Raw genomic sequence first — 23,560 nt, forward strand, 5'->3', positions numbered from 1 at the left:
ACTGGCTTTTTTTTAAACCCCTAGCCATTACAAAAAAAAAAAAAGCGCTGAAAAAACAAAGCAAGAATATTGTACGGTGTGTGGGTCATAAAAAAGCCTTTCCAAGGGTTCTTTAGATGATTAATAGTTCTAACTTTCTAAACCAGTTTCACTGTAAGTATTTTCTGAAGCACTTTGTTGAAGAGTTGTCCATTTTATTTTACATTCGAGAACAACTTGTTTTTTAAATGGCTTAAAATAAATTTGTAATACTTTTTTTTTTTTTTGCCCTTTTCCATATTGCAGAAGAGTATGCAAAACTTCTGCGCTCACCTCCAGAGTGGATAAACAGTTTATTAGGTTTTATATAACGCCAGCAATCTATTTTCACGTCTTAAGCAGAGCAGCTTGTATCTCACATGGGCTACTTAATGAAACATGTCACATGGAAATGAGACACGCCAACTTACCGACTTCCTGTCACAGATGACACATGGTCTGTGAAGTTGTAGAAAAAAATGTTAAAGCACCGATGCGATGCACTGACCAGACAATGCCACCACGCAGCAGGCACTTGATATGCACAGTGAAACTAGCTGTCAATGAACTTGAGTCACACTGCAGCAATGCAAAGACTACAACGGCGTGCATGACACATCTGTGGCTCTGTGCTCTCACCCAGTGTACTGTACGTTATATAACAAAAAAGAAAGTACAATTTTCACTGTTCAAGGTCAACATTAACCAGTTTACACGTTGTAGCCCCAAATATTTGAGAATAAAATAATGGAGGCGTGCAGTTTTAGGAAAGTAGTCAATGACAGGTTAACGTAATGAAGAGGAGTTACTGCTACCGCATGAATACGAAGTGAATAAGACCAAAGGATACATTGTTTTTGAAACATAATTGACTTAATTACATTCCAAAAACAATGTATCCTTTGGTCTTATTCATTTTAAACCACAGCAATTTGACATAGTGGTCAGCACCATCTCAGTGTTTAACACTGTGGCTTCGCACCACCAGGGTCGAGGGTTTGATTCTCACCTTAGTCTGTATGTATGGAGTTTGCATGTTCTCCCCATGTTTGATGGATTTCAATCAGGTACTTCAGTTTCCCCAAATTTCCCATTATGTGTGAATGAGTGTTTGTTTATTTTTCCCCCGTGATGGATTTCTATCCCATCCAGGGTGTGCCCCGCCTCGTGCCCTGAGTCACTCTGAGTTCCAGGCTTCCTGTGACCCTGAACAGGAAATGCAGTATAGAGAATGAGTGAGAGATTGAGTTAAGTTCTCCATATGCTTTTGTTCTGAGTTTGAGTCTGTCTCTGTCCCATCACATCATTGGTTTGTTAACTAAGTGTGTGCGCTATACAATGCTGTGTTCCATTTTAACGCCCTGTGGTTTATATAATACAGTTATTAGTTTTAGCTTCTGTTCTACAATTATTCCAGTTTTCTGGAATATATATATATATATATATATATATATATATATATATATATATATATATATATATATATATATATATATATATATATATATATATATATATATATATATATATATTTCTCATATATAGTATGTGAGAAACCTCCCCGTTATGGACCTCTTAGATTTATCCAAATCAAGTAAATATATTACCAGTTTGGCAGCAAAACGATCTCCATTTTGACAATTGAAAAAAACAAGAAGACCTACAAACTCTAAGTTCCAGTCTGCATACACGTCTGGGGTATACGTCTGGGCAGAGGTAGCTCAGTGGTTAATGCATTGGACCACTGATTCCAGTTTTAACCCCCAGCACCTCCAAGTTTCCACTGATGGGCAGTTGAGCAAGGCCCAATTACAAAATGCCATAAAAATGTAAATGCCAATGGTGCCCTTAAACCTATTAAAGTTATAATAGAGTTCAGAGACCCAGATTGGAGAACATGATGTAGCAGACATAACAGGCAACACAACAGCTTCTGAAATACAACACATGCAACACATCTCATGTTTCTTGTAAGTGATTGTGCCTCTCCTGAGTGCATCGTGATTCCCAAGTGCAGCACATAATAATAAAAAAAAATGTATCGGATGGATGGATGTATAGATAGATAGATAGATAGATAGATAGATAGATAGACATCCATCCATCCATCCATCCATGCATCTATCTCATTCCCCAGCATTTTACTGTCACTTCATACTTTAATTCCATTTATGGTTACATTTCCTCTCATGGAGCAACCACAGAATAATAGCTCCAGTTATCACTTCTATTATAACTGCTTGTCATTTCATCGTCAGGTTTACTTTTTGTTCTTCTCATAAAGCAGCTTGTCAGAGGAGACACAACAAGCAAAACCCTCCATCCTGATAAATTTTAACCTTTATCTCTGTTTCTTAGCCTTGATACTGAAGACTCCTTCCAAAAATGGAAATAAACATCTGTTGGGAGCTAACTTCCCCTTTTCAACTGTTACACACATTTTCTAATGTTCCTTCAGCCATACAAGCTTTTAGATTTTTATTATAGAAATTTGAATATTAGAATAGAGTAATAATATTTTGAGCAGTAATTAAACCTGTGACCTGCTGAAACCATTGTCAAAGCCGTTCAGGTGTTCTGACCAATTAGAGTCAGCCTTTCAAGATATCAATTCAATTAAACCTGTGGGCTCCTTTCATCCCAGCAATAGTACAGAGTGGTTGGTGTGAAATCAGGCCTGCAATAACATCCCCTTGAGATCGATACTAACTCTTTCCCCTTGATAAAGTGTGTGTTTGCTTCATAGCCCCTGCAGACGCTCTCTTATTTCTCCAGGGACGAACGGTGAAGGAGAGCCAGCTGACGAGATGGCTGGCACACTAAACTGCTGTCTGATGTGTCACCTTGGATTGCTTTTGGTTGTTGATGTAAGGGGGCACGACTCTGTAATGAACGCCTTGGAAGGCTCGTGACACTTTAAATAGGAAGATATTTATTGGCATGGACGTCCAGCCTGCTATTAATCCAAAATATTCATTTGTAATAGCAAGCCAAGGCCACACCAGGCGAATCCATCATCATTTCTCTATGGAGGTGTGTTCATGTAAGAGTGCAACTTTGACAGACAGCAGGTGACACTAAGCAAGGTTTTTGTTTGACTTTTTTATTGTTTAATTAATTAATTAGTGTAATGATCAGTGGTTGGTCATTGGAAACGATTGTGATCGGTGATTTGTCATTGAGAATTATTATAATTGGTAATCTGTCGTTGGAAACAATAGTGATCAGTGATTGGTCAGTGATTGGTCAGTGATTGGTCAGTGATTGAAAATAATAGTGTTCAACGATAGTGATCAATTCTTCTTTGATTGTTGGGAAAAGCTGTAATAACTGATTAGTTTTTGGAAACAATAGTGATTAGTGACTGGCCATTAAAAAATAAACATTTTCTGTGATTGGTCATTGAAAACAATAGTGATCATAGATTATTATATATTATATATTATTTTAAAAAATGTTGATTAATGATTGGTCATTGGGAAAATCAGTCAGAAGTGATTTTTGTAAACAGTGGTGATCAGTCATTGATTATTGGAAACAATAGTGTTTAGTGATTGGTCACTAGAAATAATAGTACTCAGTGATTGGACATCGGAAACAAAAGTGTCCAGTAATTGGACATTGGAAACAAAAATAGTGTCCAGTGAATGGTCACTAAAAATAATAGTGCTCAGTGATTGATCATCTGAAACAATAGTCTTCAGTGATTGGTCACTTGAAGTAATAGTGCTTCGTTATTGGACATCAGAAACAAAAGTGTCCAGTAATTGGACATCTGAGAACAATAATATCCAGTGACTGGTCATTGAAAACAATAGTGATCAGTAATTGGTCATTGTAAAGAATAATGTTCATTGATTGGTCACTGGAAATAATGGTGCTCAGTGATTGGACATCGGAAACAAAAGTGTCCAGTGATTGGTCACTGGAAATAATAATGATTATTGATAGGTCACTGGAAATAATAGTGTTCACTGGAAATAATAGTGTTTAGTGCTTGGATATTGGAGACTATTGTGATTTGTCATAGGGACTAATGGTGATTAATGATACGTGGTTGGGACCAACAATTAATAATGATTGTTCATTGAGAACAACAGTATTTGGTGATTAATCATTGGCAACAGTGGTTGGGTGGTGGGAACAAATGGGTTCATTCATCAGTCATTTGGAACATCATCTCATTTAGTTGAGACTTAGTCAAGCTTCACACACTGATAATGAATCAAGCAACCTGCTCTTTCACACCATATACTCAGCGGCTAGGGTGGAAGCAGGAGAGTGCAGGATAGTCCCAAAAGAGTCACTGCTTAAAATATTGTTAGATTGGTTTCTTTGTCACTAATGGGGTCTAAAGCCTTTTGCATCATTTGATGAAATGGTTCGTTTGTCTCGTGAACTCAATCCCAATCTCATGCTGTTAAACATCCTCACTGTCACAGATACATCAACTGTGAGAAAGAACTGCATTTATGGGATTAGCAGCTCTCTGTGTTCGTTTATTCAATGTAGCAAAGGTTAGAAATATGCACGACCATTTCTAATAAGACCTCAAAACCCAAGATTGAAAAGGTGCCCAACTTTGCCTTTATTTTAGGAAAGGCTATAATTATCCCAACAGTCTGGAAATGAAATTATTTCCTCTGTTATATGTATAGCTGCGCTTTCTTTTTCTGTTGCAGCGTGTAATTACACAACACACAATACCCAATGGGCTTATTATGGTCATGTGAGCATTAAAACACACTTTGAGGCATTGCTGTGTATGGATCAGAGAGAAGCTGTGGGATTCCATCCAGGCAATGTGGACACGTCATGGCTATTTGTGGACGTACAGAGTTTTTTCTGAATGTACGGTATATATATATATTTTTTTTATTATTTTATTATTATTATGATGATTATTTAAGCACTCAGACTATTCTTCCAGCATTAAAGGCTGAGTGCTTTAGTAAGCTTATACTGTATATTTTTAGATTCTCATGATGAGAAGAAGTGACCTTTTAGAGCGCTGCCTGCTTTGCCAAAAAGCTTTCTGACCGTTTCTGGGTCACTTTGCTCCAGATCACTTGGACCTGGAGTTTACGATGACTTCAGCCTGTTAGATTTACTTAACACTTCTCAACAATAAATGTGCTTCTATTTGCTTGTATGACTCTAATCCCTTAATTATTACGTCATTCATCTTCAAGTGTGTTATTGAATACATTTGGAATTAACTGTGGAATTAGCTGATATAAAACATTTCCGTTTTGATTCATTGTTTGTGTTCAATTCATTATTTCGTACTTTCATTCATCTTCAGTAAGTGATTGATGGTTGCCAGGGCTTTGGAGGATCTGGAGTCTATCCCAGGAACGACGGGCACGAGGTGGGAATATATCTTGGATGGACATCATGAACAGACACATTTACACACATTCAACCAGGGACCGTTCAGAGGAGCCAATCCACCTACATTGTTTTTTCATGAGCTTGGACGAAACCGCCATGAATGCTGGGAGAACATGAAGAGAGCGACAAAAACGGTAACTAGAGCTCGAACTGGGAAGGACATGCTGTCAGATGGCCAATGCCAACCACCATGCTGCCCTCTTATTTTGTACAAGCATGGGTTGAGGTTCTAGTCTTAAAGAAGCTTAAGGAACATACAGTAGATGAAAACACACACTTAAGAACTTTTGGTTGTTTCTCTTAATGTTTTTATTTACTGTAAAGTAGTTGTTTCCATGTCATTGTTTGAAGTAGAACAATTTTTGGAACACTTCTAAAAACTTTTGTTCTATTTATTCCTACAGATAACGTAGAAAAAAATTAAAACGGTATTTCCCTTGCTAATGGAGTTTCCCCAGAACATTTCTGTCTTCAAGTTTATCTACAACATAAACAAAGAGAGGAAGTTCCACCACCACAGAACCCAAAGCGAGAAAAAAATCTAGTGCTTGAATTAGTACCACTCAGTGATGGCATCACCTGGCACTATCAGCTCTTATCTCAGTTCTTATCAGCAGAGCATGGGTAGGCAGTGTTACAACTGTATCTCCAATCCCATCCACTGCAGAATTATTGGCACCCTTCATATAAAGTGGGGGAGCAATATAGATACACAAAATAAATGAAAAAAAAACATGCATAAGGCAACAGTTTTATTATAATACTTTTAAGAGTATTAGCTTATATCTTTTATTAAAGCAGTGCCACTGATCAAAATCATCACATCCTCCATGATTAATATCTCTTATGTCTCAGACAGAATTACAGCACTGACTCTCTCGCTGCAGGCTTGAAGACACTTGTAGAAGATTTATCTTTAATCCTGCTTCATGCACAAGCATTCAATTAAGAATTTCAGTTTGCAGCTCAAGCACAAATGCACCACGGTAAACACTGATCTGGTGCCAGGCAAACTACTGGGCTGTGAATGTGTGTGGCCTTGTAACCTTCTGGAAGAGGCAAACAGGATTTGTCCTGAAACAAAACTGGCTCTTAGAATAAAATACATGATGTAGTTTTAGACAACACATTTTTGCATTTGTCAAATGTAAATTATTCAGATCATCAAACAAATGTTAATGTTAGACAAAGATATTCTGAATCACAATATATCCTGAAATACAAAATACAGTTTTTAATTAATTACTTAAATTCTGTCTAAACCTACGTGGCTCCATGTGGAAACGTAAAAGTTCCAAAGCGAAAGCCACTGCTGACCAAAAAGAACGCAAAGGCTCGTTTCATTACATTTGTCAAAAACATCTTGATTATCCCCAAGGCCTTTATTAGAAGATGTGCGGCCTGTTACATCTGGATTAAAACTAACACAATATCTTACAAAAAGAACATCACAGCAAAAGTCAAACATGGTGGTGGTAGCGTGATGGTCTGGGGCTTTGTAGCTTCAGGACCTGGACGAATTGCTATAATTAATGAAAGCATGAATTCTGCGCTCTACCAGAATATGCTGAAGGAGAATGTCTGGCCGTGTCAGCACGACAATGATCTGAAACATACTAGCAAGTCCACCTCTGAATGGCTCAAAAAACAAACAAACAAACAAACAAAAAAACAGTGGCCCTAGTCAAACTCCGATTGAAATCCTTAAACAGGCTGTTGATGTTTGAAAAACCACCAGTGTGGCTGGATTAATACATTTTCCCTTAACGAATGTATTTACTCAGTTTATCTTTGTGTAATACCTATATATATATATATATATATATATATATATATATATATATATATATATATATAAATTATTTTGTATTATTATTATTATTATTATTATTATTATTATTATACTAGTAGAAGCACTCGGCTCTAGCAGTATTTCTAGCTCCTAGTTCAATCAATGCACATTTCAAATTAAATTAAGGCACAATCCTGTAAACTGTATACACATTTTTGTCTCATTAAGTTTAAATATGAGAATGAGAAAAAAGGCTGATGAGAGGGAATAACTGTTTATAGCTGCTATACGATTAGTGATAAATAGAATCACTTGCAAGCTGTGGGTATAAAAAAAATAAAAACAAGTTATCATATAACTCAGAGAACAACTGTATATTAGAAGAGAATATTATTGTTAAGCTCTCTGCCAGGTATGTGCAGGTCTCCATCCTCAGTCTGAATCCTGGAAATCCATTCTCAAAGTGCAGTTTGCTGTTGTGTCCGCTAGATGGCAAACTTGGATCAGTCCTGAACTTCGATCACTGCAAAAGTTAATGCTACAATACATTAATATTGAATGCTAGAGAGCAGAACTTGATCACACTTCAAATAAAATCATATTAGATTATAAATGTTGTGAACGCATTGCTGTAAAACATGATTTTATGAAGAAAATGCTGTCAATTTTGTCCAGCCTATATTGGTAGTTTAAAAAGAAAAATTAAAAACATGTATTATGTCATGAATTATAAAACACAACTGGTGCATTCTGTTTAATAAAATAATAATTTTAAATTATAAGTGTACCTTTTTGGTTGGAGTTAGTCACCAGCTTTAGAAAGGTTTGTCATTTACTTTTCACAATTTAGTGTATGCATGAAAACACAGACAGACTATGTTTCCGACAGATCTGCATGTATAATTATGACATAATTATGTTCATAGTGATCACTAACTATAATAATAATAATAATAATAATAATAATACTGATCATCATGTTTTGTGTGTCTTATCATAGAAAAATAATCCCAGTCTAACTGTACTGTATGTTAGAGATTATTAGGTTTTTATTCTACAGAATGTAAATTCACTCCTCTGTCTAGCTCAATAGCTTTCGAGATTATTCAGATGGAAGCACCGGTTCGAGAGGCGCTTTCAGCACAGATTTACATCTCTTTGACCTTTTCCCTTTTCAGAGGGTGGGATTGCACTCCGTGCTGGATCCGTGAGTGCTTGTGATTGTGCACTGGATTTCCTCTTTGCTGCGACACTTCCTTCCTTTCAGCTGTGTGCGTTTTAATTCATAAAAGGACCTCCAGAATGTCAGTGTGTAACATCTATGCTCTCATTTACACTATTTTACTTCATTATAAGTGATCATACTATGCGTGCCATACACAATAAATGTGATTGTTACACCATAAGTTAGACTTTATAATAAACTGACATAAGTGATGCTGATCATCCATAATAACGTTACTATACAAATCAGTTTATGTCCATTGTGTGAGTAAGATCAAAGTGTATGGCTAGTCTCAGAATGTGAATAATAAAGGTGTGCATGAAGTATTTTTACATGACTAGCTATGACAAACAGCATACTATAACAACTTTCTTTGTTTATAACAATCTTATTCGTGTTTTTTTATTTTAAAAAATTATTTTGGGATTTCTGAGCTAAATGGCCAACTCACAGCACATTACCATGTAAGAGGTCAAATTATCGAAAACAGAGCTTTATGTACAATGGATGCCAGTATAATTTTATATACTTCAGATATCAGGTGGATTTCCCGTTTGTTGGACAAAATCACCCTGGGAAACCAGGAATGTGGGTAGCTGACACAATGGCCGTGCTTCACTATTGTATTCATCGTGCTTCCCTCCACGCCTCGGAAGTGAATATCACCCACGTCACTTTACATAACTTGCATAGATACGATGCCCAGAGGTCAGCAAAGGAAGTGTTTAAAACATTCCTGAACCAAAGGTTGGGCTTTGTTAATTACTGATGGACGCTTAATAATTGTTAAAAGTAGCAACACAGCATAGGCCAGTGACAAAAAAAATAAAATAAAATAATGTGTAAATTTTACTACTACCTGAATATGGAAAAAACTTGAAAAAATATTGAACTTTCAAAATTAGCGCTTTTTCTTTTACAGTTGGTTAAAATGAAATAAAATAAATTTATGCTTACAGCATTAAGCAGATGCCCTTATCTAGCGCGACATACATTTTTATGACATTACACATCTGAGCAGTTGAGGGTTAAGGGCCTTGCTCAGGGGCCCAACAGTGACAACTTGATGGTGCTGAGGGTTAAAGCGATCAGCATCAGCAGTCCACTGCGCTGCCCATGACCTTAATTCAGTTCAGTTCATGTCATGCTACTGTATACTGCACAATCCTGAGCCCTACAGTATATGTGTTTATTATTAATATTTAAAAAAAAAAGGCAAAACAAAACATGCTGTGAGTTTAAAGGAGTATTTTAAGGGGTACTTATTTCTGGTCAAAGAGTGCCATATCATGGCTGTGACTAATAAGAGAATAAGAATAAGAAAATTAGACATGCTAAGAATTTTAAAAAGAATTTAAGTTAAGCCTTTATTTGTCACATATACTATTATTGCACAGTGAAATTCCTTCTTTTTAAATGCCAGTATAGCGAAACCCCAACCCCAGCACCATCAAGTTGCCCCTGTTGGGCCCTTGAGCAAGGTCCTTAACCCTCAACTGCTTAGATATATAATGAGATAAATGTAAGTCACTCTGGATAAGGGCATCGGCCAAATTGCCGGGGTCAGATCACAGGGTCAGCCATGATAGAGCACAACTACTGGAAAGTGTGTCCACCGCACCCCTGGAGCAGATAGTCACAAGGGCCCAACAATGGCAACCTGTTGTAGCCGGGGCTTGAACCATCAACCTTCCGATCACTAACAAAGTACCTTAACCCACTGAATTAGCTTTGCCCCTTAAAGAATTTACTTTTGCTTCTCTGTGATTCACTGAATCAAAATCAAAACGGTTGTGAATCAGTTGATGCGAAAGAGTCGACTCAGGTATTTGACTCGTCACGACTCATCGCTGCTCTGGCCAATCCTGGGAGGCCAGACTCAGAGAGGGCGTGCTGGGTGTACAGTATTGTGTTTCGTGTTGGGTACGTGGTGTGTGTGTGTGTGTGTGTGTGTGTGCACGCCAGAGAGAGAGAGAGAGAGAGAGAGGGAGAGAGTTGGGGTTGGAATAAACGGACTTTTGATGTGGAGGTTTTAAATTCCTGATCAAACGCTTCCCGACTGTATGGATGCTTCCCAGAAGGATTCTCATCATCTTCCTGATATCTTAAAGACTATTTGGGGGGAATTTGGTGCCAGTCCTAGGAGTTGACTTGGGAATCTTTGAGTTGTTTGACGTTGGATTTTTTTTTTTTTTTTTAGATACATTGTATTTTGGATGTCTAAGTTGTAACCAAGTTCAAAGAAGTCATCAGAAAAACAAACCGTCTTTTTGAATTGATGAGCTGAAGAGTCTATAACGTTCATTCCATCGTTACGCACCGGCGACGCGTAGACCACCCGGTCGACACACACACACACACACACACACACTCGTCCTCATCCGTCCCTGCGTCATGTCATCGAGCAGGAGCATCGAGTGGGAGCACTTCGAGGAGCGGGAGAAGGCGCCGCGGTCAGGTCGCGGGAGCGCGGCCAGCTCGCGCTGCGCGTCCCGCGGCAACGGCAACGGCTACGGCTCGGTGGCGAGCCCCGCGCACAGCGCGCACTGCAGCTTCTACCGCGCGCGCACGCTGCGCTCGCTCGCCGCCGAGAAGAAGGCGCGGAAAGTGCGCTTCTACCGCAACGGCGACCGCCACTTCGAGGGCCTGGCGTACGCCGTGTCCGGTGACCGCTTCCGCTCGCTGGACGCGCTGCTCGCGGAGCTCACGCGCTCGCTGTGGGACGGCGCGAGCCTGCCGCAGGGGGTGCGCTGCATTTATACTATAGACGGCGCGAGGAAGGTCACCAGTCTGGACGAACTTGTAGAGGGTAAGTGTGTGTGTGTGTGTGTGTGTACATGCATTCATACCAGATCACACAAATGCACAATTATCAGACACACACACACACACACACACACACACACATTCTTACTCTCTATTTAGACATCTTTAGGTCTTTTTTTTTTCTCTCTTTTGCATCAGCACTCTAAAGTTAAAGCTGCATCTTTTTCCTTTTCGAGAAATCTCAAGTGCTCTTCATAAATCTTCGTAACTGCACTTATGATTCTTGTAAATCATTAATGATCCAACCATGGCTTAGAGGTTATTCCTGAGCTTGCTTGGTTTCCTCCAACATGCAGATTTGTCTAATTGCCGTCCCCAGATTGCTCGTAGTGTGCGAATGAGCATGTTCTTGAACTACTCTGGATGAACTTGTAGAGGGTGAGTGTGTGTGCATGCATTCATACTAAATCACACAAATGCACAATAATTAGACCTTAGATGGAAGTTCCAGTACCGAATTAATGGAACTCACACTTTATAACCCTCTATTCAGACATCTTCATGTCTTCTCTTTGGCATGAGCATTATGAGGTTCTATTAAGCTGCATATTTTCCTATTCTAGTCTGTTGCTCATTTGGCTGCTCCCGTCGAGGGGTTGGACCAAACAGTGGACCGAACTACTTTTTACACACAGGTTTTACGCCGGATGCCGTTTCTGACACAACCTGACTAGAAACCTCAAGTGCTTTTCATAAATCTTTATAACTGCACTTATGTTTCGGCAGGACGGTGGGTTAGTGGTTAGCACTGTCGAGTTGCACCTGCAGGGTCAAGGTTTACTTCCCAACTCAGGTCTATGTGCCTGGAGTTTGCATGTTCTCCGTGCTTGGCGAGTTTCCTCTGGGTACTCTGGTTTCCTTCCACAGCCCAAAGACATGCAAGTTAGGCTAACTGGCGTTTCCGAACTGTGTGTATGTGTGGGTACCCTGCAATGGATTTGAATGGTACCCTGAATCATGCCCTAAATCTCCTGAAAAAGGCTCCAGCTGTCGAGCCCCCCTGGACGCCCCTCATCGACCCTGTATACAGGATAAAGCGGATAGGCGATGAGTGAGTGAGTGAGTGGTAATGATTCGTTGTAAGCATTTAATCATGCTTCATGAGGCTCTAATGCCTCATTAAAGACTGCTTGATAACATACAGTATAATTATTTTGCCACTATTCATTATAAAACACTCGTACTGCACATGACAGATGGCAAAACCTTAAACAGTTCATCCCTAATAAATATAGTTAGCTGACGTGAACTGTATAATTATGTTAGTGGAACTTTCACTGACGCATTTTATTTCACATCAGTTCACAGAAAGTAATTGTGCTGTGCCAACATGTCTTTCAAGAGAGACACGGAGAGAGAGAGAGAGAGAGAGAGAGAGAGGAATGAGTCTAGATGACAGAACTAAGGCCGAAAGCTGGGGAAAGTGGGTGGTGCTTGTACAGGGTCGATAAATGTGAGAGAGTTCAAAACAGTTATGTAACTGTTAATCATTCCCAGATTATTTTTATGGACTGTTTGGGACTATTTTGTAGTAGGAACTCAGATCAGCATGCTACAAAGTCAGAATACAGAGCTCCTATGTAAAATGCATGAAGGTCAGTAGGAGTGACGGCTGATCCGGCAGCCGGGGCAGGTCGATTACAGCCTCATCCTCTCCATCACATTTTCTGAGTTACTTAACTATTAAAGAAAACTGTTTTTGATGGAAAGAAGCTGATTTTCAAATCTTAAATGATTAAAGCTTTGGGTTAAAATCAGAAGGTCAGGGGTTCAAGCCCCAGCACTGTCAAGCTGCCATTGTGTTACTGTTGAGCAAATCGAATCCCTTACCTGTATCTGCTCCAGGGGCGCTGTATCATGATATGTAAAGAAAAGAATTTTTCTGTGCTGTGAAATAAACTCGGATTAGCTTAAACAATAACATGACATACCATTAACACTGGCAACATTAGCATTTATATACCAGTAAACTGGTGATATAATTATGGACAACCAAGGCTTATTTATTCCTTATTATATAAGGCCGGTCTGTCCAGTCTGATTCCCCAGAAAAGCCAATGTGGTGCAGCACAACTCGCTAAAAATAGTAAAAAAAAAATTTTTTTAAGCGCCTGGTATGCCCTGGACAAACATGGCCGCTCCATGGAGGCCTCAGCCTGCAACCCACAGCTCCAAACGTATCCCCTGCCAATGTCCTGGTGCCAGACACCACAGCACACTCCCGCCCTGTAGGTTGGTGACTGTATGATGCCAGGTCTTAGCTGCCTGTTATGATGGTTATGCTAACACCTCACTAGATAATAGCCAATAGTTTATATCAGGTGAGAAAACTTCCCAACATAATTTCAGTTTATTCTAATTATTATTATTGTAGCCATACTCCATCAAAATCCATGGCCACTAGAAAAAAAAACTGTAATATCCTAACTTAAGGAAAACCTACGGTATGTTTTCTTTTTCTTCCCCGGGGAAATATGTCATCATAAAGGCTCTAAAAGTGCTTTACCAAAAGTAATGGCATCTTACCAAACTGGAATACAGATGACTGCATGCAATACACAGCAAGGGAGTAAAGAAAGCAAGGGGTGGAAGTGAAATAATTTTCAATTCATTTATTGAATGCATACGGTACTGCCCTGCAAAAGTCTTGTGAAAAAGTCTCATTTCATGTTACCACATCTCGTATTACATGATATTAAATTGTTGTTGGTTCTTCAGCTGCTCCTGACAAGGGGTTGCCACAGCGGAATACCCAGTCCGCATTACAACTTGGTACAGGTTTTACGCCGGATGCCCTTCCTGACGCAACCCTCCCATTTTATCCGGGCCTAGGACCGCCACTGCATCCAGTGGCTGGGGTTTGGGTACTGGCTGGGAATCGAACCCGGGCCTTCCGCATGGCAGGCGAAACACCTACCACTTAGCCACCAGTGCCGTCACATGAGATTAAATTATGTAGATTAAATTAAAGAAATGAGAACAAATGTTGTACTGTGACATTTAACAACTTCAGCAGCAACCTCATTTCCCCTCTCGTCTGTTCCAATCACTCAGAATTCAACATCCCCAGTGGGCACTGGTGGCTCAGTGGTAGGTGTTTCGCCTGCCATGTGGAATGCCGGCATCCGGCGTAAAACCTGTGCCAAGTTGTAGTGCGGACTACTTGTAGTGTAGACTTTCGCACAGCACTGTGTTTACAGAGAATATTTTCTTTTTAAAAAGTTCACTTGTTGACTTTGTGGCTGACGCAGCAGGCAGAAATCCTCTAAAATGGCACTAGAACACAGAGTGCTTGACTCATATTGACTCTAATAATGTACAACTGAGTCGATATAATTGATTTGTGTCCAGGGAGCAGCCGTAAGTGCTGGTGAGTTTTTAACATTCGCGCTGTTATAGTAGAACGTTTCAGGATCATGAAATCCATATGGCACGTCGAGTTCGATTCCCGTCTCCGGGGGTTAGTTCCATAAATTGACTCCATGAGCGCTGTGATGTTACTGATCGCGAGTCCATTTGCTAGAAAGTGGGGCAAATGTGTGTAAATGTGCTGTGAGTTATGCAGAAGGGATGAGATTACTCCCAAGCTAAAACCACTGACCCAAAGTATAGCATCTGAAAATGTGTGTGTGTGTCCTGGCTTCTGATTTTATTCAGGGTTGCATCAGGGTAAGAGGAGACGTGGTTTATAAGCCTCCGGAGGCAGTGTTATGATCTGGGGTTGCTTGTTGTCTCACCTGTGTTCCAAGATGATGAAGCCAGGATTTATCAGGTTCAAATTGTGGAAGACTGGTACTGGCATGAGACGTCATTTTCACCCATGGATTGGCCACCCCAGAGTTCAAACCTTAACCCAACTGAAAATCTTTGCTGTGCTGGAGAAAACTTTACGTAGCGGTCCGACTCCATCATCAGTACAAGAAACATATGTGACTCTGGACAGAATTAAATGTTGTGACATAAGCTTATCTAAATGATGTCACGAACTGTAATCAAAGCCAACTTATGTTTTTGACCCTGCATAAACGTTTAACAGCAGCAAACTGGCCATAGTTTTCTGAATATATAAGGACACGCAAAAACCAAATATATTTCTTTTTTTAACCAGAACCAAAAAAAATGTCTAGGTATTTAGATGTGAAGAAGAGTAACAACACTATTTATAGCAAACAGTACACACAATGGTTCTTTTAAATAAGGAATATTTTCTCTTAATATTTTTTTGCACTCAGTGAACCCTACTTTCTCAACAGAGTAAACAGGTAATGTCTTTCATGACATGAAAATACCAACGCAACTGAAGTTAACTCATGATTTAATTCCCAAATCAAAGTTTTTCCATAATTATGGCATAAACAAAGTAAAGCGTCTGACCTTCAAATAAGTTATGCAAGTATTAGCTTTAGGTTAAAGAACACATAGACATATCCATTTGTTAAATCTAAAACAATGACTGTACAGTTTGAGAACGAAAATCTACCTTGCCCAAGTTAGCTGCTTAGCATGTTGATAACAAACCTGAACATCCAGTTTCCCAGTTCATCTGTCAAATATGCTGAAGTCAGATATTACACAATAGTGCTTACAATGAAATGCTGAATCCATACATCCATTCATCCATCCATTCATCCATCCATTTATCCATCCATCTATCCATCTTCAATCGTTTATTCGTCATTAGGTCGTGGTGGTAGCAGTTCCAGCAGGGAACTTCAAACTTCTCCTTTTCCCAGCTACCTCAAACAACTCTGGTTGGATCTGGGGGACCCCGAGGCCAGTGTGGAGATCTAATCTGTCCACCTAGTCCTCGGTCTGCTCTGTGTCCTCCTCCCAGCTGGACATGCCAAGAGCACCTTTCTAGGAAATGGCCCTGGTGGCATCCTTAACGGATATCCGAACCACCTCAACTGACTTCTTTCCCCACAAAGGAGCGGCAGTTCTACTTTGAGTTTCTCATGGCCGACTGAGCTTCTCATCCTATCTTTAAGAAAAAAGCCAGCTACCCTCCTGAGAAAACCAATTTCAGATTGTCTATGATCTTGTCCTTTTGGTCATGACCCCACACTTTATATTATAAATATTTTGAATCTCTCGACCAGTTCTTAATGACTTGCTTTCTGTTCATTCGAATTAGTGGAGAAAATCTCCCAGCACTACGATATGGGACAAATATGCGTACTGTAACACCCCTACTGATTATCTGATTAGCTAATTTTGTGACTTAATAGACTTGTCAGCTAATCCAATTCTCTCCAGTTTATTATAGATAACACTACTGCTTATTTTATATAATTTATTAATTATATAATACGATGATGTGTGTTTTTTCTTTATTATTATTATTATTATTATTATTATTTATACTATGTTGTCAGTAGTGAGTAGTTTTCTCTAACAGCATTGTGACTGTAATTATCATTAACAGTGAGAGAGAGAGCTCATATGTCATATATTATAACGACAGACAGAGTACCAGCTGAGGAAATGTGAAGTCTCATCTGGACACCAGAAGAACACTAGCTCAGTGTCCGGGGTGCAAGGTCGCTGATCGCTGTGGGAATTTCACACCTGAGTCCCGTGCCAAGGCCGCCTTTGTATCCCACAATCCCTGGTGGGACGGTAACCAGTTCCCGCCTTTTCATTAGGTGTTAAACTGCTCATTTGTGTCACTCTTTTCATCAGTTATCGTGACCCCATCTGGAGCAGAGCGGCTAATTTAGCCTTTTGTTAATTCATCAGCTTAATAAAGCCTGGTGTCTTGGGAGTCTGTTCTCTTGTTATGTGGAAATGAATTTAGGACTTTTTTTTATTATCAGTAGACATGCAAAGCTTTTAAAGTGTATTTATAGTTTAAAGGTTGAACCTGTGAATATGCAGGAAAATGCAGGATATTTTGTATTATGTTAACAAGATTTGTAAAATGTTATCCAACAATGGACTAACTCGGCTTGGGTTGTTTAAACCTGTAACATTTGGATACAATTTTTTATTTTGTTACTGATTTGTGAGACAAAGGTTTCAGGTTCAGTGAGATTTTCCAATGAGATCCTATTTAAGAAAGGTTCGAACCTTAAACTGTTCTTAAAGCCTTTTTGAACAAACGGTTTGACTGCAAAATATATGAAGATAAACACCATTTTTCTTTCGTATATTTTTTATAATTATTTTACTTATGCACACAAGGTTGTCTATACATAAGCATTTTTAATTAAATATATAGCTGTATAAATCTAGCGCTGATTTTGTTATAATTTATAACTTTATGGGCCTTGTAAGCATGTTTTTTTCTATATATTGTTTAAATTAAAACTTAACCAACTTACAGTATGATTGGTAATAAGTTACAGCATAAGCATATTTACATTGCCACAAACACTAATGCATGATGATTTTTTTTCTTGTGCAGAAAACATGCACACAATATTGTTTAACAGTTCATAATACCTTTGCTTCTTTTTAAATTTTTTTTTTTTTTTAAAGCATGCTTTCTATCAAAACTGCCAAAGTGGAGATCTCATTTTGCAATCATAAAATAAGTTTCTATAACATTACCAACCTTTATGTTATTTCTTTACATTTAATTTTTTTTTTTTTTTTTACAAAATGATCAATCTTTTAGCTTTTTTTCCCAAGGCAGATGAAAGAAACGACACAAAAATCTGAAATGACTGACAATGGCTCAGCTCAGTTTTAAACTCTGATTTCAAAAGACGCTTTGAAGTCTCGCCTTCTTCACCACATCTCACATCAGTCATTTACTCAAAAAGGTGTATCGCTCAATAACACATTATTATCCTCTAATGTTTCACACTCAATATAGTCAAATATTTTGTTATTTAATGTCTTTCTACTAGTTTTAGTGTAAGGAACTATTGCTAAAATTCGAACTTAATCTAGCATGTGCTAGTGTCATTGTGCTATTGCACTGAAGACCGGCACGACCGGAATGCTCTTGTGCAATCTTGTTAGTTCACTGGAACGACTTGATATATGAACTGTGCATCACCAGGCCATTTGGGGGAAAAATGTTTCTACATCTTAACTAAATAAACCCCAAACACCCCCGCCCCCTCCCCTCCCCCCAACTGGTTACTGTAAACTCTGAGTCATTTGTTAGCATTACTTTTGGTGAAGCCATGAATGGAATCTGGAGAGTAACATAAACTTGCAATCAATAATTTTCATATCCACGCTGTACAACTTAAGCACCATCCAGACCGATATGTTCCATCCTCTTATGTAACCTACCAAGGTGTGTGATTTTCATTATCATCCTCTCCATCCTGTCCATCAATACATCCCCTGATATCAGTTACTGTATAGTCCTAAACCTCTCTGTCATTCCCTGTGCTGTGATTCATAAACCCAATCCAGCCAACACTTCACTCAGTTGCTGAAACGCATCCAAACTACAGTACTGCTGCAGGGTCAGCATTTTCTTCATAGGATTCAAGGACATTGCCCAGAAACTTTAATACAGATACACACTCATGATTGCTGCCTGATATGATGCTGAGGTCTGATCGTGACACACTGCTAATTTTTGTCCTACCGAGTGAATCCTCGCATTCTCCAGACCTCCCTGATTTATTCTAATACTGTTTTTCAGTTCGAAGTCTCTATTTTTGGGACTCACCTTCTGCTGCTGTCAGTGGTCCCATATGGAATGTGCACTTCCCAAAAATTCACTTGCCAAAATATAATTGCTTTCATATACAATCTCATCTCTATACACTAAATCTTGCAAAAATATGGAAAATGTCAAACATCACGCCTGAGTTTCTATGCACTATTTAATATAATGTTAAGTGTGTTCTGGATCACCTAGACTACATTCTTGGATATCACAACTGTGATTTTACTGTACTATACTTGATTATATAAAAGGCAAAATATCTTAATAAGAGCACTAAATAGTGCGAGGGATATGGTTTTGGATTTATAGAATGGTTACAGGAATCATTGGGACCACAGTCGGTGTAACCTGTACTTTATAAATACATGGAACAGAAAAAGACCATGTTTTCTGAAATCCGGTTTCCTCCCACAGTCCAAAGACCTGCAGATTAGGCTAATTGGCGTTCCCAAATTGCCCGGAGTGTGTGAGTGAGTGTATTTGTTTGCCCTGTGATGGATTGGCACCCTGTCCAGGATGTACCTCGCCTCGCACCCTAAGCATCCTGGGATAGGCTCCAGGCCCCCCACGACCCTTAATACAGGATAAAACGGTATAGACGATGAGTGAGACTTCCTGCAAAGGCTGCTCACAAGTCCTAAGCCAAGTTACGTGAATTCTCTACTACATCAAGGTTAGGGAACCTTTCGTATGCAGTATACAAAGCCAGGGAAACACAGAGGTGGAAGTTTTATAGACATCCAGAGAACCATAGGAAGTAACATAAGGAATAAAGAACTCAAAGGAGCAAAGAGAGAGGGGGAACCCTGCAAAAGTCAACAAAAATATCAGAAAACCTTAACAAATGGGATACAATTAATGTTTTATTGTAACAAACACATGTTTTGACCTGGAGCCTATCCCAGGAGACTTTGGCCACAAGGCGGAGTACACTCTGGACCGGATGCCAATCCATCACAGGGCACACACTACGGGCAATTTGGGAACGCCAGTTAACCTAATCCGCATGTGGGAGGAAACCAGAGTGATTGGAGGAAACCCACCAAGCACAAGTTGAATCAAACCCTCAACATGCCACCTGAAAGAATACATGCTTATCTATACATCCATCACCTTAACATCAACCTTTGTAACTTTTACGGTACGTCAGTGCAAGCAACTAAATACTTAACGTCGAGGTGAAAGCTAGCTTATTATTAACTAGCTCAATGTCCATATTTTCCCAGTTACCTAGCAACAGTGTTCTCATAGCATTATCACTTATCGCTGTATGCAGCAAGTGTTTGGTTGTTTCACTTTTTTCGAAATGCACCACCGAGCATCATGTGGAGAGCACAGCACTGGTAAATGCATGTGTTTAATCAGAACCGGACTGAAATGTGCTTTTAATTGTCTTTGGTGGTTGTTTCTCCTCGTATCATGCTACAAAATGCTGTTAGTCTCTGCATGACAAAGGTCCATTTTTCGAACAGCTGCACATGCCGTAGTGCCAAGCTGTGCCTACTTTCACACATACTCACATACACACACAGAGTAAACGTTTATCAGCTTCTTCAAACGTTAGCTTTTCAGACCTTCTTGCAGCATGCACCAGTTGAAACACTCATTGCATATTTCTGCTTGTCTTGGTTATCCAGAACAGCTTTTTCTTTTTCCCTTTTTTTTTCCCAGAGAACAAAATGCTCATTCATTCATTCACCGATTTAGTCATCCCTTCTTGTGGTTTTCATTTACCATCAGAGTGTGGATTCGAGTAGATCTTAGGGAAAGGGAAGGCTCGATTTAGCACAGTTACCCGGGAATGTACTCAGGACGTCAGCCAACACCGCAAGAGTTAGCAAGTAGACGAGAGAACACAGAAGAAAGAAGTGGCCTCGGCGTGCTCTGCATTCCACCCGGACATCCAAACTGTTTATGGGACTCGCTGTTATGAAAGCCTACCAAAATTATGCATGAAGAAATTCATCTTTCTGACGGCACTTCCGATAAGCAGAAAGCGTGTGTTTGTGAGATAAAAGTGCTGTTAAAATGTCGATTACGGCTTTGGGACTGTTCAGTGCATTCCAGAGATTGTGGCAGGCTATAAAAGACTCTTTCATCCACGGCGCAAGTCTTCCTGGGGTACCTAATTAATGAGAAAGAACTTAGACTGGTCTGGGATCAATGGCTCACTTTTGTTGCCTTTAATTGTGCCAGATGAAGTGATCAGCATCATGTTTAATGCATTCGGCTGTAAAATGTGTGTTTGTGTTTATATCATGACACCGCGTGTGATTATAGAGAGTTGTTTCAAGGTTAACAATGTAGCACTTTAACGCCTGAGTAACATCAGTTTCAATTCAGAAATGTCACGATATCAAAAATGTACAGTATGTTAAAATGAGTGCATTAACACGTAGAAATGTGATTTCCAGATTTCCTTTCATATATGCTGTTTTAGGGAACTATTCACCATCTGACCAATTAGGATAAGAATAAATCAATACACCCAGACATAACTCTAGCTCTCCTCTTCCCCCCGACAGGTGAGAGCTACGTCTGCGCCTCCAACGAACCCTTCCGCAGAGTGGACTACACCAAGAACGTGAACCCCAACTGGTCAGTGAATGTTAGAGCAGTAACATCTCGCTCGCTCTCGTCTTTACCCATACTAAAAAACGAGCTGAGGGAGCGAGAAAACAAGGACTTCATCCGGCCCAAACTGGTGACGGTGATCCGGAGCGGAGTGAAGCCTCGCAAGGCTGTGCGCATCCTCCTGAACAAGAAGACGGCACACTCGTTCGAGCAAGTCCTCACAGACATCAGCGATGCCATCAAGCTGGACTCTGGAGTGGTGAAGAGACTCTACACCCTGGAGGGGAAGCAGGTAAGGGGATCTATTAGGCTGTTATGTAAAATGAAATGGTTGAATGATTATAGTGTAGTGGCGTAGAAGTTAACGCGGTGGCCGCGCACCTCCAGGGTTGAGGGAGAGTTCCTGCTGTTCTGCCCATGCTTGGTGGGTTTCCTCCAGATACTTCAGTTTCCTCCCACAGTCCAAAGACATCCTGCAGAGTAGGATAATTGACTTTCCCAAAATTGCCCATAGTGTGTGCGTAATTGTGCCTTGCACTGCGTCCAGGGTGTATAGTACACTGACTCGTGCCCTGAGACTCCTGGGATAGACTCCAGGCCTCCTGTGACCCTGTACAGGATAGGCTACATAGAGAATGATTTAATGGAATATTTTAAATGTGTTGAGAGTTAAAGGGATTGTTTGGGTTCTTCCCAAAAATCTAAATTAAAATGCATATAAAATGCACATAGATACATAAAATTGCACCTACATTATGTGCACAGGTTTTGGTTGTTGTAAATCTTTTTGTATATGAAAGCGAGTTCAATGTACCTGTAAGTAATCAGAGCCGAATTCTACAACCTTTGTTCCAGGCAAAAATGCATTCCAAAATTTAACTGAGACCCAGAACAGGAACAGAAACCAAACATACAGTTTGCCTAACCAGAACTAGACATAAAGGCTGTCCGGACCAAATGCACAATTCAAAGTTGAATAGTATGGATTCAGATTTCTGAGTCTTTATATTTATGCATATTCATGGAAAATAAATTGTTTTTTAAGCTAGCTGGGTGTTCGTGACCACGATATTACTTGTTTAAATGCTGTTTATTTAAATTCCAATTTTTATTCATATCTTTCTTTGGGTTTTCGAAATAAATGTTTCCTAAATTTGGTAGGAAATACAGTAATTTTCTTCTAGTGCATTTTATATGCCAAACTGGGGCATCTATAGTTACTACAATAATAATAATAATAATAATAATAATAATAATAATAGAGATAGGGGAAAAAGTGATGTATCATGATTTTTTTTAATTTTATTTATTTAAGAGGTTTGCATTGTGGTGGTGGTAAAATGTTCCTGTTCCTCTATAATCCTACCTGAAGTATGATCTAAACTACTGATGCCGCACAGCATTCTGTGTCATAGGAGCAATTTGTTGGCTAATTTGTTTATATAACTGTAATAAAATCTAACAAAAATATTATTGAATCAGGATTATAAAATCATGCAACTAACAGAATCGCAATACAAATCAAATCGGCACCTGGGTATCATAATAATATCGTGTCACGATGTTTATCACAACAACATCCTTTTCCAGACCGTGCAGAAGGCACGACTTTTCTCTACCACATGTAAAACTCTGCCTTGCATGACATTAACCACGAGGGAGTGTCAAGTTAAGAGGCATGTTATAGGAATATTTACATTTAGTTCATTCAGCCTTACACATCAGCAGCTGTTAATCGCCACCTGCTCCCTGTTCCGTTCGCGGCTCAGATGGACGTACGCTCCACATGGGACATGTGTAAATAGGAGTCTAGTCATGCATAAGAAATCAGTCATATGTTTTAGAAATGATAACTTATGGTCTATTAAATATCTATTCAAACGGCCAGGAAGTGTGGGGATGAAAATTTAGCAATATGTGTCTCCGGGGAACATCCTATTTTGTGGATCCGTCCTGTAAATATTTTAGGGAATGTGTCTCGGTGTCCTTATTAAGAGTAAAAGAGACGAAAAAGAGCTGCACTGCAGCATCCTGCAGTGAAAAGGATTTATAATATAGAGACAGATGAAATGACTCAAGAACTCGAGACTCAAAA

The 23,560-nt window shown here is 39.3% G+C and overlaps 1 protein-coding gene across 14 annotated transcripts in view; it reads left to right on the forward strand.

Annotated features, from left to right (window-relative positions):
- The first annotated feature begins 10,448 nt into the window (after window positions 1-10,448).
- dclk2a (doublecortin-like kinase 2a) overlaps window positions 10,449-23,560 on the forward strand; it is a 61,198-nt gene continuing 48,086 nt past the window's right edge. For all 14 annotated transcript variants that reach the window (XR_008361002.1, XR_008361003.1, XM_053502188.1 and 11 more), the window contains exons 1-2: window positions 10,449-11,238; window positions 21,417-21,757. Coding sequence is in view for 12 of the 14 variants with exons in the window: in XM_053502188.1 (XP_053358163.1) it covers window positions 10,824-11,238; window positions 21,417-21,757 (756 nt within the window). In the remaining 2 variants the exon portion in view is untranslated. The remainder of the gene's footprint in view (window positions 11,239-21,416; window positions 21,758-23,560) is intronic.

This window comes from Clarias gariepinus, chromosome 8 (assembly GCF_024256425.1).
Source record: "Clarias gariepinus isolate MV-2021 ecotype Netherlands chromosome 8, CGAR_prim_01v2, whole genome shotgun sequence".
Taxonomy (NCBI): domain Eukaryota; kingdom Metazoa; phylum Chordata; class Actinopteri; order Siluriformes; family Clariidae; genus Clarias; species Clarias gariepinus.